Source organism: Schistocerca nitens, chromosome 5 (assembly GCF_023898315.1).
Source record: "Schistocerca nitens isolate TAMUIC-IGC-003100 chromosome 5, iqSchNite1.1, whole genome shotgun sequence".
Classification (NCBI taxonomy): Eukaryota; Metazoa; Arthropoda; class Insecta; order Orthoptera; family Acrididae; genus Schistocerca; species Schistocerca nitens.
Genome location: NC_064618.1, coordinates 809,224,941 through 809,247,877, shown reverse-complemented (window position 1 = coordinate 809,247,877; position 22,937 = coordinate 809,224,941). Strand labels below are relative to the sequence as shown.

At 41.6% G+C, this 22,937-nt stretch overlaps 1 protein-coding gene across 2 annotated transcripts in view; it reads right to left on the bottom strand.

The window, feature by feature from the left end:
- Positions 1 to 22,937, bottom strand: part of LOC126260036 (bromodomain adjacent to zinc finger domain protein 1A) — a 146,907-nt gene that overhangs the window by 76,403 nt on the left and 47,567 nt on the right. For both annotated transcript variants that reach the window (XM_049957209.1, XM_049957210.1), the window contains 4 exons: positions 21,845 to 21,960; positions 17,401 to 17,566; positions 7,684 to 7,873; positions 3,985 to 4,194 (listed from right to left, as the gene is read on the bottom strand). In XM_049957209.1, coding sequence (XP_049813166.1) covers positions 3,985 to 4,194; positions 7,684 to 7,873; positions 17,401 to 17,566; positions 21,845 to 21,960 — 682 coding nt within the window. The remainder of the gene's footprint in view (positions 1 to 3,984; positions 4,195 to 7,683; positions 7,874 to 17,400; positions 17,567 to 21,844; positions 21,961 to 22,937) is intronic.

The following is a 22,937-nucleotide window of genomic DNA, read 5'->3' as shown; positions in this document are numbered from 1 at the left end:
TTAAGGATATGGTGTTTCGGCCACCTCTCCCAGCCACCATTGATGATTTGAAACGAGAAATAACAGCAGCTATCCAAACTGTTACGCCTGATATGCTACAGAGAGTGTGGAACGAGTTGGAGTATCGGGTTGATATTGCTCGTGTGTCTGGAGGGGGCCATATTGAACATCTCTGAACTTGTTTTTGAGTGAAAAAAAAAACCTTTTTAAATACTCTTTGTAATGATGTATAACAGAAGGTTATATTATGTTTCTTTCATTAAATACACATTTTTAAAGTTGTGGTATTCTTTTTGAATCACCCTGCATAGAAATGAAAATGAAAGGAATGGTTTGTAGAGTGTTTTCACAATAGCATTCAATAGAAGTTTCAAGATCCTTCATACTGATACTCTTAAGATGTGTCATGCATGGATATCTAAACAACAGGATGTAATACTTTCTGAATATTCACTTACATCAAACTCGACCTGAAGATGCTTACAGTGTTCTGAACTAGTATCAAGCTAAATGCCACGTGGGGGGGGGATCAGACTTTCATTTAATATCTGTTGATTTGCAGAAAACTCCCCCAACAACCATTATACCTAGCGAAGTTGTCAACTTTGATATTCACATATATAATACTAATATGTGCTTCAAAAATTGCATCTTGGCAGTGTGGTTTCAGTTGCCTGAGACAAGTCGTGCGTGAGAATTGTGTTTTGTGTGTGTGTTTTTTTTTTTAATTTTTGACAAAGGTCTTACTGGCCAAAAGCTTTATTCGCAGAATCTCTGCTATATGATGAGTAGCAACTTTCCTTTTCAATATTGTTACATTCCATCCTGGATTTTCCATTGTTTGATCTTGTTTACTTAGATTTCTAAGTGACCCAGAAAACACATGGAACAAGATAAATTTTTATTTGTTTCCAATACCTGCTCAGCACATAACAAGAATAATACCTAGTCCATCAGGTAGAATGTCCTTGTAATGGAAGGAGTTTCCCATTTCATATAACACTACTACTTGGTTCCTAGAGTACCTTTCTGTTTTCTGACCATGTTTTTGGTGTTACTGAGAAAGAGATTTGGGAAATTAACTATGTCTTTACTCCAGAGGACTGGTACAAACTGGTAGAGAAGGCTCATGCAAAGAACCTTTTCTGTGCGCAGAAGATGACCAAGGAAGGTTTTCACGATTTTCAAGTAGCGACTTCAAATCCAGATGAGAAAATGACGTACATGTCTGGGTAGCATTTTGCAGAATTTGTGTAGGTCGAAGCCAGGATGCTCAACATCATTCATGTAAAGAAAATTACTATCCATTGGCTTTTTGGAAGGAAGCTTTATTCAAAGTCCTGGACAACCTTGGAAACACAGAACATCAACAGATCTCAACCCCACTGCAGCTCATTCATTCATACTCATAAAATGTAAAGTGCTTGTATCCTGGTGACAGAAACTCTGCTGCTGGGAAACAGAAAGACTTTTATGTACTTGCTGCTTAACATCCCCAAAAACCATCATGACATGTGCCATGCTCTTCAGCCATACACCGAAGGTGCAAATAGCGAGGGGAGGAAGAAGAGGAGTAGGATGATGATGATGATGATGATGATCCAGTTGGCTGGAAGTAAGTACAGGGCTATTACAAATGATTGAAGCGATTTCATAAATTCACTGTAGCTCCAGTCATTGACATATGGTCACGACACACTACAGATACGTAGAAAAACTCAAACTTTTGTTCGGCTGAAGCCGCACTTCAGGTTTCTGCCGCCAGAGCGCTCGAGAGCACAGTGAGACAAAGTGGCGACAGGAGCCGAGAAAGCGTATGTCGTGCTTGAAATACACTCACATCAGTCAGTCATAACAGTGCAACGACACTTCAGGACGAAGTTCAACAAAGATCCACCAACTGCTAACTCCATTCAGCGATGGTATGCGCAGTTTAAAGCTTCTGGATGCCTCTGTAAGGGGAAATCAACAGGTCGGCCTGCAGTGAGCGAAGAAACGGTTGAACGCCCGCGGAAGTCGACGAATAAAGCAAGCAGGGAGCTAAACGTACCACAGCCGACGGTTTGGAAAATCTTACGGAAAAGGCTAAAGCAGAAGTCTTACCATTTACAATTGCTACAAGCCCTGTCACCTGATGACAAAGTCAAACGCTTTGAATTTTCAGTGCGGTTGCAACAGCTCTTGGAAGAGGATGCGTTCAGTGCGAAACTTGTTTTCAGTGATGAAGCAACATTTTTTCTTAATGGTGAAGTCAACAGACACAATGTGCGAATCTGGGCGGTAGAGAATCCTCACGCATTTGTGCAGCAAATTCGCAATTCACCAAAAGTTAACGTGTTTTGTGCAATCTCACTGTTTAAAGTTTACGGCCCCTTTTTCTTCTGCGAAAAAAACGTTACAGGACACGTGTATCTGGACATGCTGGAAAATTGGAGACCGACAGCGCCTACTTCATCTTTCAACAGGATGGTGATTCACCGCACTTCCATCACGATGTTCGGCATTTCTTAAACAGGAGACTGGAAAACCGATGGATCCGTCGTGGTGGAGATCATGATCAGCAATTCACGTCATGGCCTCCACGCTCTCCCGACTTAACCCCATGCGATTTCTTTCTGTGGGGTTATGTGAAAGATTCAGTGTTTAAACCTCCTCTACCAAGAAACGTGCCAGAACTGCGAGCTCGCATCAACGATGCTTTCGAACTCATTGATGGGGCATGCTGCGCCGAGTGTGGGAGGAACTTGATTATCGGCTTGATGTCTGCCGAATCACTAAAGGGGCACGTATCGAACATTTGTGAATGCATAAAAAAACTTTTTGAGTTTTTGTATGTGTGTGCAAAGCATTGTGAAAATATCTCAAATAATAAAGTTATTGTAGAGCTGTGAAATCGCTTCAATCATTTGTAATAACCCTGTATAGTTTTCAATACATATGGCTGCTTAGAGTCAGTGTGACTTCCTCGAACACTACTGGTCAACCTCAAATAAATGTGGGAAGGAATTCACATTGAAGTGAATCTGCACCTAATTTTAAAACAAATAATTGATGAAAATTGGCCTGTTATAAAAGTAACTCACTTCATATATTTCATTTTTCAGATAAACAGTGGATTTTACTAAACAATTTTAATTTTCCTATGTTTTACAGACTATAAATAATGGTTTACGGACCAAAAATATGACTTAATTGGCTCAGTTTCACGCAATAAAGACAAACACAACACTAAAAAAATCTCTCATTCCATCTCTGTGTGGGTTACCTCCCTCTTGCATTCTAACACCCAATTCTTAATGAAAATTTGCCACTCACCAACTTTTGATATGTCTAGGGCATCAGCTATTTCTTCTGGTGGCTGCTGCCACAATCTAAAAACACAATACCTGCCTTCACAGTAGCTATTACAAAGTGACTGTCATGGCGTACTGGAGAAGTAAAGACCCATGTAGCTCTGCATGAAAAAAACTCAGCTTGCTCCCCCTCCCCACAGTTGGTCATGAAATCAGAAACCTGTGGCTTGATGTGGCTAGTTTGTTAGAAGTTCTCGTGTGGAAACTTGTAATCTGAAATCCCAAAGAAAATGAAGCTTTTCCTAATGAAACGTGCCTACAATTCTATCACTGACACACCAAGTGGTGGCAGGAGCACACACCAATAATTGATTATTTTTGTTGTTATATTAGTTTACAATTCTATCGGCCACATATAAACATGGAATGGAAATTAGATGCAGTACTGATGTATAAAAATGATGGAATATCGAAGATACGAGTCTGAAACAGAAATCTTATAAAGGGAAAATAAAGGTCTACAGGGAAAGAGGAAGAGTCAAATCACCATTATTCACTGTAATCAATAGTAATGAGTATTATTATTACCATAACTTAATTGTTAAGTACTTTGTTGCAATGAAATTTGTATCTCTTGCACTTTTTATTCTAATACTGCAACAGCAGAATGGTACAAACTGAAGTCACTTACCTTGTCACTACCACTATTTCGCTCCTGTTCAAAAAGTTTGCGCACATAAGAAATGGAGTCATCAGTTTGAGATGCTAGATTAGCATTGTATGGGGTTGGATACGGCAGACAGGATCCAGCAGCACTTGAATCCTGCTCCACAAACAGACCTGGCAACGACGCAAATGCCCAGAAGCGACGATGAGCTCTATCGGTGCCGAGGGGTAGCACCTTTAAAGAAAAATGTTTGCTGTCAATTGTTATAAAACCTTTGCTGACCAATATAACTTACCTGTATTGTAAAAGAAACAAAATCAAATTGAAGTGAAGGGTTAATGCCAAGAGTATGTTATAATGAACTTTACACACACACACACACACACACACACACACACACACACACCAACAACACAGGATTCTGTGATTCAGGGAAATCTCAGACAACCAAAATCTCTATTTGAGCTGTCATCTTCCCAGTTTCCTTGTACTCTATCTTCAGTAATTTGTGCAACAGAGAAATAAGTATCAAATGGAAACAGTCAGTGAGTCAGAGGACCAAGAGCAACGCTTTGCAAGATTTTTACAGTACACAAATGGAAATGGCATGAGAGCTTTACACTTACTTCTTTCAAACATTGGAAATATTAATGAAAAGAGTGCAACTAATGAAAGTGTGTTTTAAAAGTTAACAGAATAATCCCAGATCCCAGTCACAAAATTCTGAGACTAAAGTATTAAAAAAAAGACATTTGTTTTGCACAATTTTTATGCAAACTGTTGTTATTTTTATTGTTTCCTGTTATTCTGATTAACACCCCCCCCCCCCCCCCACCACACACACACACACACACACACACACACACACACACACAGAGAGAGAGAGAGAGAGAGAGAGAGAGAGGAGAGAGAGAGAGAGAGAAAATTCTGTGAAAAATTTCAGGTGTTTACTTACAAATATATTAGCTAAAACTTATATCAATTGAGTATAGTGATAAGTTACAGTACTCACTGAAATTCTGTAGCTTAAATCAGAATAAGGAAACAATAAAAATTGTGTAAAAATTATGCAACACAAATCTCTTTTTTTATACTTCAGTCTCAGAATTTTGTGATAGAGGTAACTCTGTTAATTTTTAAAACACAAACTTTTTATAGTTGTACTCTTATTAATATTTCCTATATTTGAAAGAAGTAAGTTTAAAGCTCTCTTGCCATTTCCATTTGTGTACTGTCAAAATCTTGTAAAGCATTGCTCTTGGTTCTCTCAATAACTCACCGTTTCCATTTGCATTTGTTTCTCTGTTAACACAAATTACTGAAGATGGGGTACAAGGAAATTGGGAGGACGACAGTTCAAACCCCCATCCGAACATTGAGATTTCCCTAAACCGCAGAGTCTCGTGGTTGAAGAAATGTGTATAGAACTCCAAACAACTGACACTTTGCTAAAACTGGCATCAAAACATAGAACTTAATAACCGTCCACTTTGGTCTGAAGATTTTAATACATATTTTCATCACTTATTCACCAATGCCATTCATTTGACAGTTTTATGACTACCCCTTGAGCCTGTGTTATTTTCTCAGTGGTGCGACACATGTAACAGTATACACTATTCAACAATGTTCTCCAATTCCTTGACCCGAGTGTGATGGCACAGTGGTTGACACACTGAACTCTCCTTTGGGAGGACAATGGTTCAAATCCCTGTCCCAACACCAAGATTTTCATCTTCCGCTATTTCCATAAATCGCTCCAGCAAAATATTGGGAGGTTCCCTTGAAACATCATGGCTAATTTCCTTCCCCATATCTGAAACAATCCAAGCTTGTGACCCATCTGTGAAGCCCTCTTTGTCAAGGGAAAGTTAAATTCTAATCTTCATTCCTTTTGTTCTCTGGTAACTTGAGATCCTTCCAGCTAAAGCCATTTTTCATGGAAGAAAATCACTACATATACAGGGTGTTTCTGTGATGATTATACAAACTTTCAAGGATGATAGAGAAGGGCAAAGGTATCACTGTCAGAAGATGGATGAATGAGTAAATTTACTGTTGGCCTGCTGACAATGATAAAAAGCCAAGTAAACACACTTTAAAATAATTTTATTTATCTAAACAACTTGCATGAGGCCCTTCATTCACAAAAGTTGTTTAAAGTGGTGCCCATAGCTTCCTAGCAGGCATGCTCTCGTCGCACCAAGTTCTGTTATACCCTTTCTAACACCCCAATGCAGTTTTGGGAACCATGTGAATGGTATGCACGAGCAACTATAACTGATCTAGGACTCCATCATGTTGGAGTAGAAACATTTATGAAGACCTCAAAGTGTGAAATACTTCAACAATATATGAGTATGTCTCTCAGAAATACGTATTACATTGTCAAGTCTACAAGGTAACTGGAGAGTTGTGTTACTGGCTCTTCCCGAATGTAACATGGGGATTTGCAATGGCCCAGACATGACTATTGTGACAACTGAGCTCTGCACCTCTGGTGAAACAAGCCTTATGCTAGAAAAGCACATACACAGGAATGTGAAGGGTGACCATACAATGCTCTGGCTCAGACAGACTTGACTCAACATTAGTTCCCACATTGTGTGCAACACATGTTTCCCAAGAAACTTGTCCAAGTGCTTCATGAAGGTTCCTCATTCGCACTGCTTTCAAGTCACAAGTTTGCACAGTTTATTGTCTTCCTATATTATTATTATTTTGCATCATGAGCTTTGTTCCCTGTTGTGTGTGTTGAGTATCTCCTACAGGTTTACTCAACTCAATACAACCAAATTTCGTAATTTCAATTTGCATCATACGTTACAAGAAAATTGTGCCAGAAAATTTCATAACAGAGTACACTACCATTTCACTAAGAATGACTGACTGCAAAATTCAGAATGTTAACACAGCTTACAATTTTACATATTATTAGATTATGACTGGCCATTTTCAGTTTGTACATTGCAACACCTACGGAGTTTCCCCCATAGAAGACCGCCATGGTGTACAACTATATGTTGGTTTCAGCAATCTGATTCATACCAGAGCAGTATACAGCATCATACAAACAACTATGCGTAGTTTCTCATCTGCCACTGACAGTAATGGAACATGGTCGGTTTGGTAGCTTTTGATTGTCATTTCTGGACCACGGTTTCTAATCTGTAAGTGACACATTTGACTTTCTCCACCACCCATGAAAATTTGTACCAACATGAAACATGATTACTATTTCACAGAATGCCGTTAAATGAATTAAAAGAAAAATAGGAAACCTTTCAACTTAGAACGATGAAAGGCAGCGGGGGGGCTGGGGAATTGCAGAACTTAAATGAACTAAGTCCGATACGTTGCAACCTGCTACAGCAAAGCAAATATTCTAAGTTAAGCAAGAATATTACATTTCTTTTCAAAATCAGTTTCCTAACTGAAGGACAACTTTAATGTAATTACCTGAAACACAAAGCGAAATTCTGTCATTTTCCTAATTAACAATATATTTAATAAGGAAATCTAGTGGCCCCTTTATGGAGAGATGCCCTGCACACACACAGTAACTGAAATTAATGTATTGGATGCATCATTCAGTTCCTGTGAACATCAGTTATTCCACACTAAGAGGAAAACTGATGCACCAATTCTCAAAACTGCCTCTAGCTCTTCACAGCTATTAAAATATAGTTTTAAATGCTGTCCTATCTTCAATAATTTACTTACCTGATAGATAATAGCAGCAGCGTACAGATTTTTCGCTTTCTTCTCAGCCTCTAATTTTCTCCTTGCCACTTCCTTCTCAGCTTTTATCTTTTGTTGTTCCTTTTCTTCAGGAGTTCGAGTATCAACAATGTCATCATCTGTAGGTTGGAGGCCTTTGAGTTTCATGCGTGCTGCTTTCTTTTCTTTTATTCTGAAAATAAGGAAACGTTTTTTGTACAGACTATGTTCCTGAACAATGACAGTAAAATTATACTAAAATAACGAATGATAAAGAAATATGTGCATCTTCATGTTTTTGCAGCATAAAAACTGTTCCATAAAATTTCGGGCGTGCAGCCACATAAATTCAGCTTCTTCTTCTTCTTCTTCTTCTTCTTCTTCTAATATTTCGCCTGAATACCATCCAGTCATCTTCATAGTGAGCCAAGGTGACTGACGCTCCGTCCTTTTTCACCCGAGTGGTTCAATCCTTGGGTGAAAAGGATGGAGAAAGTGCTGGAGTGTCAGTCACCTCGACTCACTCTGAAGATGACTGGACGATATTCAGGCGAAATATTAGAAGAAGAAGTTGAATTTATACAGCTGCACACCCGAAACTTTATGGAACAGATAAAGAAATAGTTTGCTATCCATGTAAAACATTGTTTCCCTTCCCCCTGCCCATGGCAAGAGATACAAAAGTTGAATAAAGTGAGTTCTTATGTATCAAATGAAAAGGTAGAATCTTATGTTTTGTATTTCACTCCCTTTGACTTACAGATCTTTATTACTTCAATTTGCCTGAGCATCTTTCTTCTTAATTCATTAATGCAACAAAAATTTCATACAAAAAATGGGAACAAGTAGAGATAACCACTTGCCATGTAATAGAGGTGTTGGAGCAATAGGTATGCACATGCTTAGTTCACAAACACTGATTCTTAGTCAGTTCAAGTGTGTGCATGGACAGGCTTATGGGGAGAATCAGGCAGTATTTGATAACAACAGCATATCTGCTCTCTCTCTCTCTCTCTCTCTCTCTCTCTCTCTCTCTCTCTCACACACACACACACACACACAAGCACATGCGCACACACACACACACACACACACACACACACACACACACACACACAAAATCACCTCTCATTACCTTGTGTCAAAAGTTTTGAGACAGGTAATGTATTAAGGAAAGTCCGTGCATATCTGCAAATGTGATAGTCTGAATCAGTCATGATTTGCCTTTGATTTAGATCCTTCAACTGAACATCTACATCTACATTTATACTCTGCAAGCCACCCAACGGTGTGCGGCGGAGGGCACTTTACGTGCCACTGTCATTACCTCCCTTTCCTGTTCCAGTCGCGTATGGTTCGCGGGAAGAACGACTGTCTGAAAGCCTCCGTGCGCGCTCTAATCTCTCTAACTTTACATTCGTGATCTCCTCGGGAGGTATAAGTAGGGGGAAGCAATATATTCGATACCTCATCCAGAAACGCACCCTCTAGAAACCTGGCGAGCAAGCTACACCGCGATGCAGAGCGCCTCTCTTGCAGAGTCTGCAACTTGATTTTATTAAACATCTCCATAATGCTATCACGGTTACCAAATAACCCTGTGATGAAACGCGCCGCTCTTCTTTGGATCTTCTCTATCTCCTCGGTCAACCCGATCTGGTACGGATCCCACACTGATGAGCAATACTCAAGTATAGGTCGAACGAGTGTTTTGTAAGCCACCTCCTTTGCTGATGGACTAGATTTTATAAGGACTCTCCCAATGAATCTCAACCTGGTACCCGCCTTACCAACAATTAATTTTATATGATCATTCCACTTCAAATCGTTCCGCACGCATACTCCCAGATATTTTACAGAAGTAACTGCTATCAGTGTTTGTTCTGCTATCATATAGTCATACAATAAAGGATCTTTCTTTGTATGTATTCGCAATACATTACATTTGTCTATGTTAAGGGACAGTTGCCACTCCCTGCACAAAGTGCCTATCCGCTGTAGATCTTCCTGCATTTCGCTACAATTTTCTAATGCTGCAACTTCTCTGTATACTACAGCATCATCCGCGAAAAGCCGCATGGAACTTCCAACACTATCTACTAGGTCATTTATATATATTGTGAAAAGCAATGGTCCCATAACACTTCCTATGGCACGCCAGAGGTTACTTTAACGTCTGTAGACGTCTCTCCATTGATAACAACATGCTGTGTTCTGTTTGCTAAAAACTCTTCAATCCAGCCACACAGCTGGTCTGATATTCCGTAGGCTCTTACTTTGTTTATCAGGCGACAGTGCGGGACTGTATCGAACGCCTTCCGGAAGTCAACAAAAATAGCATCTACCTGGGAGCCTGTATCTAATATTTTCTGGGTCTCATGAACAAATAAAGCGAGTTGGGTCTCACAGGATCGCTGTTTCCGGAATCCATGTTGATTCCTATATAGTAGATTCTGGGTTTCCAAAAACGACATAATACTCTAGCAAAAAACATGTTCTAAAATTCTACAACAGATCGACGTCAGAGATATAGGTCTATAGTTTTGCGCATCTGCTCGACGACCCTTCTTGAAGACTTGGACTACCTGTGCTCTTTTCCAATCATTTGGAACCCTCCGTTCCTCTAGAGACTTGCGGTACACGTCTGTTAGAAGGGGGGCAAGTCCTTTCGCATACTCTGTGTAGAATTGAACTGGTATCCCGTCAGGTCCAGTGGACTTTCCTCTGTTGAGTGATTCCAGTTGCTTTTCTATTTCTTGGACACTTATTTCGATGTCAGCCATTTTTTCGTTTGTGCAAGGATTTAGAGAAGGAACTGCAGTACGGTCTTCCTCTGTGAAACAGCTTTGGAAAAAGGTGTTTAGTATTTCAGCTTTACGCGTGTCATCCTCTGTTTCAATGCCATCATCATCCCAGAGTGTCTGGATATGCTGTTTCGAGCCACTTATTGATTTAACGTAAGACCAGAACTTCCTAGGATTTTCTGTCAAGTCGGTACATAGAATTTTACTATCGAATTCACTGAACACTTCACGCATAGCCCTCCTTACGCTAACTTTGACATCGTTTAGCTTCTGTTTGTCTGAGAGGTTTTGGCTGCGTTTAAACTTGGAGGGAAGCTCTCTTTGCTTTCGCAGTAGTTTCCTAACTTTGTTGTTGTACCATGGTGGGTTTTTCCCGTCCCTCACAGTTTTACTCGGCACGTACCTGTCTCAAACGCATTTTACGATTGCCTTGAACTTTTTCCATAAACACTCAACATTGTCGTGTCGGAACAGAAATTTTCGTTTTGATCTGTTAGGTAGTCTGAAATCTGCCTTCTATTACTCCTGCTAAACAGATAAACCTTCCTCCCTTTTTTTATATTCCTATTAACTTCCATATTCAGGGATGCTGCAACGGGCTTATGATCACTGATTCTCTGGTCTGCACATACAGAGTCGAAAAGTTCGGGTCTGTTTGTTATCAGTAGGTCCAAGATGTTATCTCCACGAGTCGGTTCTCTGTTTAATTGCTCGAGGTAATTTTTGGATAGTGCACTCAGTATAATGTCACTCGATGCTCTGTCCCTACCACCCGTCCTAAACATCTGAGTGTCCCAGTCTATATCTGGTAAATTGAGATCTCCACCTAAGACTATAACATGCTGAGAAAATTTATGTGAAATGTATTCCAAATTTTCTCTCAGTTGTTCTGCCACTAATGCTGCTGAGTCGGGAGATCGGTAAAAGGAGCCAATTATTAACCTAGCTCGGTTGTTGAGTGTAACCTCCACCCATAATAATTCACAGGAACTATCCACTTCTACTTCACTACAGGATAAACTACTACTAACAGCGACAAACACGCCACCACCGGTTGCATGCAATCTATCCTTTCTAAACACCGTCTGTGCCTTTGTAAAAATTTCAGCAGAATTTATCTCTGGCTTCAGCCAGCTTTCTGTACCTGTAACGATTTCAGCTTCGGTGCTTTCTATCAGCGCTTGAAGTTCCGGTACTTCACCAACGCAGCTTCGACAGTTGACAATTACAATACCGATTGTTGCTTGGTCCCCGCATGTCCTGACTTTGCCCCACACCCATTGAGGCTGTTGCCCTTTCTGTACTTGCCCAAGGCCATCTAACCTAAAAGACCGCCCAGCCCACGCCACACAACCCCTGCTACCCGTGGAGCCGCTTGTTGCGTGTAGTGGACTCCTGACCTATCTAGCGGAACCCGAAACCCCACCACCCTATGGCGCAAGTCGAGGAATCTGCAGCCCACATGGTCGCAGAACCGTCTCAGCCTCTGATTCAGACCCTCCACTCGGCTCTGTACCAAAGGTCCGCAGTCAGTCCCGTCAACGATGCTGCAGATGGTGAGCTCTGCTTTCATCCTGCTAGCGAGACTGGCAGTCTTCACCAAATCAGATAGCCGCCGGAAGCCAGAGAGGATTTCCTCCGATCCAAAGCGACACACATCATTGGTGCCGACATGAGCAACCACCTGCAGATGGGTGCACCCTGTACCCTTCATGGCATCGGGAAGGACCATTTCCACATCTGGAATGACTCCCCCCGGTATGCACACGGAGTGCACATTGGTTTTCTTCCCCTCTCTTGTTGCCATTTCCCTAAGGGGCCCCATTACACGCCTGACGTTGGAGCTCCCAACTACCAGTAAGCCCACCCTCTGCGACCGCCCGGATCTTGCAGACTGAGGGGCAACATCTGGAACAGGACAAGCAGCCATGTCAGGCCGAAGATCAGTATCAGCCTGAGACAGAGCCTGAAACCGGTTCGTCAGACAAACTGGAGAGGCCTTCCGTTCAGCCCTCCGGAATGTCTTTCGCCCCCTGCCACACCTTGAGACGACCTCCCACTCTACCACAGGTGAGGGATCAGCCTCAATGCGGGCAGTATCCCGGGCAACCACAGTCGTAGTCCGATCGGGGGATGCGTGGGACGAGCTGGCCGTCCCCGACAAACCCCCATCCGGACCCCCACAGTGATGCCCATTGGCAACAGCCTCAAGCTGTGTGACCAAAGCCAACACTGCCTGAAGCTGGGAGCGAAGGGATGCCAACTCAGCCTGCATCCGAACACAGCAGTTGCAGTCCCTATCCATGCTAAAAACTGTTGTGCAAAGAACGTCTGAACTAATCTACAGAGAGCGCAAACAAATCGACAAAATTTAAACGGTTATTAAAATACAAGATTGCCTAGTAAATGCAGTAATGCTGCTACATGCGCACTGCTGACACACTGCTCGGCGGCGGAAGGAGACTACGCGATTTTACACTATTCAGGTACTAAAACGCAATGCTACAACTCTCAAATACTATAATACGCCCGAAATTTATGAATTAAATAATGCAAGTACCAAAAACACGCAAAGAAATTAAGAATTAAACAATGTAACTATGTCATCCATCACTTCACTGTTCGTAAATTAAAATGTCTGAAAGACAATTTCATCTACCACAATATTTACGAGCTGTCTAAGGCATTTCCTAGTGCACATCACAGCATTATTTTGGAGAAGCATATAGTTTATGCCTTCTGGGGTACGAGTATGTGGCTCACTTCATATTTAAACGATAGGAAGCCAAGGAACATATCACATAACTCACGACTAATTTTCTTCCAAGTGGTTGCAAATAATTACTAGTGTTATGGAGGCTTCAGTTCTGGGACCACTTGTTCTTGCTATAAGAAAAAAAAGGGTGAAGAAAAAATGCCACACTTTTGGGGATGGCACGCGACTCCTCATTCAGATTCACAGCAAAAGTTTTATCTATGAAAATCAGGTAACACATGAATGAAAACAAGGAGCTGGCAACAGTGTCACATCGTGCAGCACATCAGAATGTACGTATGAACACGTATCGCCCTGCACTGCCGTACCAGCAGTCATAGCTCACTGAGTAGACTACTGGGATATCTAACCCACATCCACCTTAGAGCTACGGTTCAAATCCTCATCAGGTTCCTTTTTTATTTTTTACACTCCCTTCCCTAGCTCTTGTTATTTATAAGGAGGACATTTTTGTTGCATCACGACAGCCTATCTCATAAAACTGCATGCACGTGTGTACTAATTGCACAGTGCACAACCATAATTGGTCCTGTGAAGTTCATGAAGGGCAGCATCCCGGTGGAGTACACAAACGATGAATATGTTGATATGCTTTTAAGGCTGGGTGCACCCGATAACCGAGTTGCCGCTGCTGCTGCTTGTGCGTACGCTGCATGGTATCCTCAAAGGCACCATCCCGATAAGAATGTTTTTTATTCGCCTGAAGCAACACCTTTAGAAAATTGGTTAACCTTGTCCATAAGTAAAGAATAAAGGTCGGTCAAGGTCTTGATGCACACAAACCGAAGATGTGATTCTTTAAACGATTCACTAATCACCTCAGCAAAGTACCCATGATATTGCAAAGCAGTTCCAGATTATCTCAAAGACTGGTTGTCGAAGCACTGTACTATGAAGAACTGCATCCATATCATTACACATTAACTTAACACCAGTGGCCAGAAGACCACATTTGACAAGTACAATTTTGTGAATGGCTTTTGCACCAAGTGAAGATGAACATTTTACAAATAACATGATATGGACTGATAAATCTAGCATCATTCATGAAGGTATTTTCAACCTGCACAACAGCCATTATTGGTTGGAACACAACCCATATATCACTCCTGAACATGGCTTTTAGGCATGCTCTGGCATAAACCTGTGAGCTGGAATTGTGGGAGGATTACTTTTGGGCCCTTACCTGTTGCAGACAAGTTAGATGTGACCCTGTATCATGTGTTTCTTTGCAACACTTTACATGATGAATTAGAAAATGTTCCACTTGATGTTCGGTTACAGCAATGGTTTCAGTATGGTGGTGCACCGCTATACTTTGGAATGAATGTATGTAACAACTTAAAATGAAGAGTTTCCAGGAAAACTGATTGGTCGTGGAGGTCCAGTGTTCTGGTCTCCATGTTCCCCAGACCTTAATCCACAAAGCTTTCATTGTGGGGACAAACAAAGGAACAAGTCTATAGTGTACCATCCGTGGATGTATATGACCCTAACAGTTCGCGTGCATATCACCTCGGCAAAAGGTGGATGCAGGTGTGTTGCACAGAGGATCCAGCAAAGTATAAGCCAGAAAGTGGAGAAGCATTTGCAAATGCAAAGAGGTCGCTTTGAACATCATCTCTAAAGTGAACAGTGCTCCTACATGTACATATTGGCTCTGTGAAGATAAGCCAGGGCATCAAACATACAGAATGGAATTAATGTGTACAGCATTACATGCAATCTAACATGGCCTACCTACTGTGTTTTGTTGTAGATCACTAGATACAGACAAAATAACTGTATCCACTATTATTTTCTATTGATCACATAAAACTTTGTAATGCAGATAGCCACAGCCCTTAAACTTCATAATGAGTGAAAGTAAAAACCGCAAGGAAACTGTAATTGGTGATTTCTTAATTGTCACAATCAGCCTCGCTATAGTACACACCTGACCGTCTTCTGTGCTGTACCCTTGCAACCACCACATGTGCTCCACACATTATTCGCCATGATGACCTGTTTTACTTATTCTGATGACTTCCCTCTTTAAGAGTTTGATTTTTGATTATGAATGTTGTGGGCATCCAGGCGGGCTAATGTGACTCCGTTTTCACCTGAGGTTGCTGTTTTAAGGCAGCAATAAAGATTGTGACAGTAAAGAAATCTTCATTTATAGCTTTCTTGCCATTCATTTTACTTCCATTCATTATATATTTTCTGCTGGCTCTATTTGTGTCGCAGAGGAAAGAAAGTGGTCATTACATCTGTAAGAAGTTCATGTTTAAATTAAGGTAATAGTAACAGGAACACAAGATAACACTTTGTGGAGGCATAAATTGGGTACAATTTGATGCTTCAAGTGGGGGGAGCTGGGTGGAAAGGGGGGGCAGCGAGTTTGGTACAAAGATGACTCTAACATTGGCAAGTCTGCATATCCGTTCCCCACTGCATTGTCTCGTCTCACAGAGATAATGGGACCATTCTGTCACAGCGCAGCATTTGTGTTTCCTGTTCTTGGCCACATTGCATAAGTTACAGCAACTCCAGAGCCTCATTTTTTAAATCTCATTTCAATTAAACCTATTGGCAGGATTAGGTTTTGCTAGGCAAACTTTTGCCTTGAATTGGGATGAGGAATCAGATGCTGACTGCCAAGTGTGGCATTTCTGCTTAACCCTGTATGAATACTCACACCCAACAGAGCTGCAACAGTCTAATGACCAACAAGTGATATATCCAAAAGTATTTAATAGATTCTAGGTAAGATATATCATCTTCAAAAACAATAGCATAGGGTAAAGAAAATATGTGAAACAGATAATTAAAATTTCCTGGGGGCGCATAATAATTAAAACTTGAATGAACAAACACTTATCTTCTTAAATTCAGCAACATTTTCTCTACATGTAATTACAAATTTTGGTTTGAAAGCATCAGAAAATAAGCTCACAATGCGTACTTCCATTCAGTGATGTCATGTGGAACAATTTTCTAGGGTAATTCCACACAGAGAAAGTATTCATTGTACAGAAATATGGTGTCTCTCCTCAGTCTTCACGTTCACAACCATTTAAAAAAAAAAAAAAAAAAAAAAAAAAAAAAAAAAAAAAAAAAATAGGTGTACTAAGAACAGCCTCACACTACACTCACTCTCTTATGAAGTTTGTTGGGGAGAATAGCGAAGTATTTGAAGACAGTAGCATTCATAAGCATAACGCTAAGAACAAAAATATCCTCCATAATCCAAAAGTGTACCTTACTCTTTCACAGAAAGTAACAAAGTATTCAGCCACGAAAAATTTGCTCTCTACCTCATGAATTACGGGAGTTAGCAGATAATGAATGTATTAAAAACAAATTGAAATAATATCTACTTGAGAACTACTACTACCGAATTTCTAAATAGATAGGATTTATGAGGTTGGGTTACGTTTAATTTTGTTGTAAATTGATCTTAAGACAAAAAATACCGTTCTTTAACTGACCATCCGCAGTTAATGTTTTTGCAGAGAAAATATGTTTTATTATACGATTTGTGGAACACAGGTGTGGGGGATCACACGGATCTTTTGTTGGTGTGCTCCTGATGCACTAGACATGCTCCTTGTCTGCTCAAATCTGTGAACCAATAACCTTTTCAGTTATGAGGGTATCTGTAGCTGAAAATCCAATGTGTAATTCAGTGGAACACAACAGTGAAAATACTATACATAAAACATTCTGTGTAAAAATGTTTTTAAGGTAGTTAAAAAACCCACACTTCATTTCACAATGTATACACTACTAACAAAATAATTCATACATCTTTAATGTACGTGTGATGACAAATTGCAGTTTGAAAATAATTTTATACCCAATATTTCACATACAAAGTGTTCAAATTAGATCAAATTAATCACTAGTCAATTACGGAGAATTAAAAATAAAGGTGAACATTTCACGAAGTCAAAGACTGCCCTACACCTAACAATGGACAATTACCTCTACTTTGCCGTCATTAACCACAAGTTAAACGCACATAAAAAAATGAGAACATGTAGCTAACTATGTGCAACATATCAGAAACTGGAATATACAATCTTTACCCTTACTACAGACACTGCTAATATTTTTTGCATCATGACGACAAAGAGATAGTTACTGCAATATTACCTAAGCGCTTGTGCTTCCTTTTCCTTCTTCATATCGGCCAACTGATGACTGCGCAATTCAGCTTTGGCTTGTCGCATTTTTTCACCTCTTTCATCAATAACATCCCGCAGACGTGTGTATGTGAGTATCTGATTTATGAGGCAAGTAAGGATAATGAGCTTATCACCTGAAATAAAAAATCACTGTGTACACACTTGTCTTCACAGCAGATCTTTATGAATAATGGTTAAAAATACAGTATCATTGACCGAAATTTATATTTACATTATTTCAGAAAAAAGGTTACCCAAAAATGATAAAAATTAGTTTTCAAAACATTACATAAGTAAGGTGAGACAGGTGCGTTAGATATTAACATCATGCAGCAACAATACATTTTTTCATCAGTAACCCCCCCCCCCCCCCCCCCCGCCCACACCCCACCAACCCTCCTTTTATTTTTACTTTTTGTAGTTAAGTTCACTACTTGTGTGCAAAACAAGATATTGCTCATAATGTTATTATAGCAAATGTAATGATGGCAATGACAACTCTTAACCAGCACGGATGGCTGGGAGTGTTAGCATGCCACTTCTAGGGTTCAGGGAGGTCCCCAACCAAATCTGCCCTTGGGATTAACAATGACGGTTGGTGTGGGAGGCAGGATGGATGTGGCTATTAGGTGGTTTATCACATACAACTAGTGGTACCATGTCCCTTCTCACAAAGGAACCTCCCCATCGCACCCCCCTCAGATTTAGTTATAAGTTGGTACAGTGGATAGGCCTTGAAAAACTGAACACGGATCAATCGAGAAAACAGGAAGAAGTTGTATGGAACTATGAAAAAAATAAGCAAAATATACAAACTGAGTAGTCCGTGTTTAAGACAGGCAACATTAAGGAGATTATTAGCTCAGTAGCGCCGTGGTCCTGTGGTTAGCGTGAGCAACTGTGGTACGAGAGGTACTCGGTTCAAGTCATCCCTCGAGTGAAAATTTAAATTTTTTATTTTCACACAATTATCAAAGTTCAGGCACACACACACACACACACACACACACACACACACACACACACACAACTTCGCTCTCCAAAATTCCAGGACATGTTCAGATTTGCTTGGACATACGCAGGATTTGACGGTCTACACACGGAAAAATTTGAAAGCGTTAAAAACATATGTTTTGACAGAGCACAGGGAAAACTGTGCGACTGTGAAACTTGCATTCATTTGTTGCAGTTTATGTGACAAACACTTGTGTTTTCATCACTTTTTTGGGAGTGATTATCACATCCACAAGAAAACCTAAATCGGGCACGGTAGAAGAATCTTTTTACCCATTCGCCAAGTGCACAAGTTAGGTGGGTCGACAACATATTCCTGTCATGTGACGCACATGCCGCCACCAGTGTCGTATAGAATATATCAGACGTGTTTTACTGGGGAGGAATCGGTTGACCTATGACCTTATGATCAAATGTTTTCGGTTCCCATTGGAGAGGCACGTCCTCTCGTCTACTAATCGCACGGTTTTGCAGTGCGGTCGCAAAACACAGACACTAAGCTTATTACAGCGAACAGAGACGTCAATGAACGAACGGACAGATCATAACTGCGAAAATAAATAAATTAAAATTGTCACTCGAGTGAGGACGTGAACCAAGGACCTCTCATTCCACACAGCTGCTCACGCTAACCACGTGACCACGGCACTCCTGACCTCATGTTGCCATTGATGTTGCCTATCTTGCACACAGACCACTCAGTTTGTATATTTTTTCATAGTTCCACACAACTTCTTCCTGTTTTCTTGATTGATCTGTGATCAGTTTTTCAAGGCCTATCCACTGTTCCAACTTATAAGTAAATCCGAGGGGGGTGCGATGGGGAGGTTCCCTTGTCAGTTGCACGATTCAGAAACATTTAGAAAAATGTTTGCACACTTTCACATGGGATAACATAAGATGCAGCCATATGGGGTGCATAAAAACAGTCCCCACGGGGTGAGGTGGGTGGTGGTGTTGGTGTTGGTGGAGGGGGGTGTTGGTGGAGGGGGGGGTGTTGGTGGAGGGGGGGTGTTGGTGGAGGGGGGGGGCGTGTTGGTGGAGGGGGGGGCGTGTTGGTGGAGGGGGGGGCGTGTTGGTGGAGGGGGGGGCGTGTTGGTGGAGGGGGGGCGTGTTGGTGGAGGGGGGGGCGTGTTGGTGTGTGGGGAGGGGGTGTTGGTGTGTGGGTGTGGAGGGTGTTTGTGTGGGTGGGGGGGGGGTGTTGGTGTGGGTGGGGAGGGTGTTGGTGTGGGTGTTTGGGGGGTGTTGGTGTGGGTGGGGGGGGTGTTGGTGTGGGTGGGTGGGGGGTGTTGGTGTGGGTGGGTGGGGGGTGTTGGTGTGGGTGGGTGGGGGGTGTTGGTGTGGGTGGGTGGGGGGTGTTGGTGTGGGTGGGTGGGGGGTGTTGGTGTGGGTGGGTGGGGGGTGTTGGTGTGGGTGGGTGGGGGGTGTTGGTGTGGGTGGGGGGGGGTGTTGGTGTGGGTGGGGGGGGGTGTTGGTGTGGGTGGGGGGGGGGGTGTTGGTGTGGGTGGGGGGGGGGGTGTTGGTGTGGGTGGGGGGTGTTGGTGTGGGTGGGGGGTGTTGGTGTGGGTGGGGGGTGTTGGTGTGGGTGGGGGGTGTTGGTGTGGGTGGGGGGTGTTGGTGTGGGTGGGGGGTGTTGGTGTGGGTGGGGGGTGTTGGTGTGGGTGGGGGGTGTTGGTGTGGGTGGGGGGTGTTGGTGTGGGTGGGGGGGTGTTGGTGTGGGTGGGGGGGTGTTGGTGTGGGTGGGGGGGTGTTGGTGTGGGTGGGGGGGTGTTGGTGTGGGTGGGGGGTGTTGGTGTGGGTGGGGGGTGTTGGTGTGGGTGGGGGGTGTTGGTGTGGGTGGGGGGTGTTGGTGTGGGTGGGGGGTGTTGGTGTGGGTGGGGGGTGTTGGTGTGGGTGGAGGGTGTTGGTGTGGGTGGAGGGTGTTGGTGTGGGTGGAGGGTGTTGGTGTGGGGGGGTGGTTGTTGGTGCGTGAGGGGGCGTGTGGTTGTTGGTGCGGGGGGGGGGCGTGTGGTTGTTGGTGCGGGGGGGCGTGTGGTTGTTGGTGCGGGGGGCGTGTGGTTGTTGGTGCGGGGGGGGGCGTGTGGTTGTTGGTGCGGGGGGGGCGTGTGGTTGTTGGTGCGGGGGGTGGGGGTGGGTGGGTGTGGGGAGGTGTTGGTGTGGGGGGGCGGGGGGTCTGGATGGTGGGGGAGGTGGTTGGTGGGGGGGGGTGGTTAAGGCATGGCAACAGAAAGGCATTGAGTCACCCTCTACCAACTTTACCAAATCCATGAATTAACATATTCATCCCATGAAGATATGGGATAAAGGCCAGGAAAAAAAAAATTTTTAAAAACATATTGATGACAATTCCTCAAAGCTACCACCTGGAGTGGATCACAAGCGTAACAAAATCTGATCAACATATGTGAACTGTAACTGTCGGTCTATCATTTTTAGTTGTCACTTTCAGAGAAACTGCACCAAGAAACAGTGAAGCATAGAACACGAAAAACTGTTGTTGAGGGAGCAACTAGCTTACACACTGAAGGTGCAGGCAAAATACAGAAATGGCAAGCAAATAATGGTGAACTGTAAGTATATATGTAAAAAAGAATTCAATGAAGACATAAATATTTTAGTGAAGTGATAAGAAAAAATGTAAAAGAGAGAAAAAAGGCAAAGGGAACTAATGAAAATGGTGACAAAATTCCAACAAAACTATGACTGGAAATGGCACGAGTGGAGATTCATAAGGGGAACGTGTCAAAAATGGGCCAGAAAACATACCCAATGGAGAAAGCCAGTAAAAATTAAGCTACCAACTGTGGAAAATAGAGTAAATAACAAAGGTGAAAAGGAGGAGGGAAGGCTATGTTTCAGTTTCACCTTCATAAAAAAAGGCTGTAATATTCCCAAAGCTGTGATATTTCCAGGGTAATTAAACATACATCTACAAAGTCACTACTGTCATTCCCAAGTACAGATTTTTCCACAACAGTTAATATGTCAGACAAGAAATGGGTGTACTTTGGCTAATCCAAACAATTTTGAGATTACAATCGCTCAAATGTTTGTAGAATACATCAGATAAAGCATAACAGTACTGGAAAGTGAAAGAAATATAAATATACTGTGTTGTGCTCATAGAAATACGTGGAAAACACACTGTAATTCAATTTCATTACACAAATAGGGGACAGTGGCAAGTCACAATGTGACCAATCATCACACCTCATTCTACAAATAGCCTGATTCTTTGCACTTATTTCAAGGTCTTGTGATTCCACTCAGCAAAATCCACAATATTTTTTTGCATTTGCTGGAACAAATTAATGAAATACAATTGATCTTTTGGAACAAATATAACTTGAATTTTAAAACTTTGCTACTAAACTATAAATTTTAAAATTTATAATTACCTATTGACAATTCACAAACACTGGTGACGCTCAAAGCACGAAGTATGTGTGGATGATTGATTCTCAAGCAAAGTCCAGGGTCATCAAAGCTGGTATACCCACCACGTTGCTGATATCTTTATTAAAATCAAGGAAATATGGAATTAATTCACTTTCATAGTAAAAGTATTACATCACAACTAAGATCTACTGTTTTCAATGGATCATATTTCTATTTTCACTGCCAACTTAAGTCTGTAGATGACACACTGCTATTTCTTCTGCTCTATCAGCAGTCTCTTTAAGTATTTCGTACACTTTATTTCTTGTGTGATCACCACACAAATCTATACCTGTAAATAGTTTGCAAACAATCCATAGCATCAAGGTAAATTTTCTTTGTCAACAACACACTAACTTACAATGATCAAGGTTTCCTATGACTACATACTAGATTATAGCAAAAGACCAGTTTTTGTCCACCACCCCCCAACCCCTGCCCGGACCCCCAATGAAATCCTGACAACGTAATATCTTAATACACACTCATCATAAAGAGGATTAAATCTAAAAAAAGTCACTGACTTACTTATGAGTATAGGTTCAGCATATGATACTTCAACAATTATGAATGCACATCTGATGAACAGACAATTTAGTTGACTGTCTGTATAAACCTTGGTTATATCATACAATTACAGATGTGTTGGTTATTAAGTCACGAGACATGACCAGTGTAAACTGGTGCTTAGCCAGGCTGGATGTTATTAATTAGCAGCAACATTGCAGACAACTTTAAAACATGTGGATATAGAAGACAGGGGCTGAATTATTAGTGTCATTCACAGCTACTAGACACTTAACAGGTTTTTTATGGTAGTTTGGTTGATGTGAACTGTGATTAGATGGCAGTTTAGGACATTAAAAGTACAATAATGCACACTGTTATACAGTTCAGCAATTTCAAAAGTCACAGGCAATTTCCAGACAGCTTCAAAGTGATAACATATAAATCTGATCAAATTTATATTGATCTTTGTTTCTATAGATATTTGTGTAGGAACAGGTAACACATAAATTACAATTACTTTAATTGTACTGCAATATGAAGTAT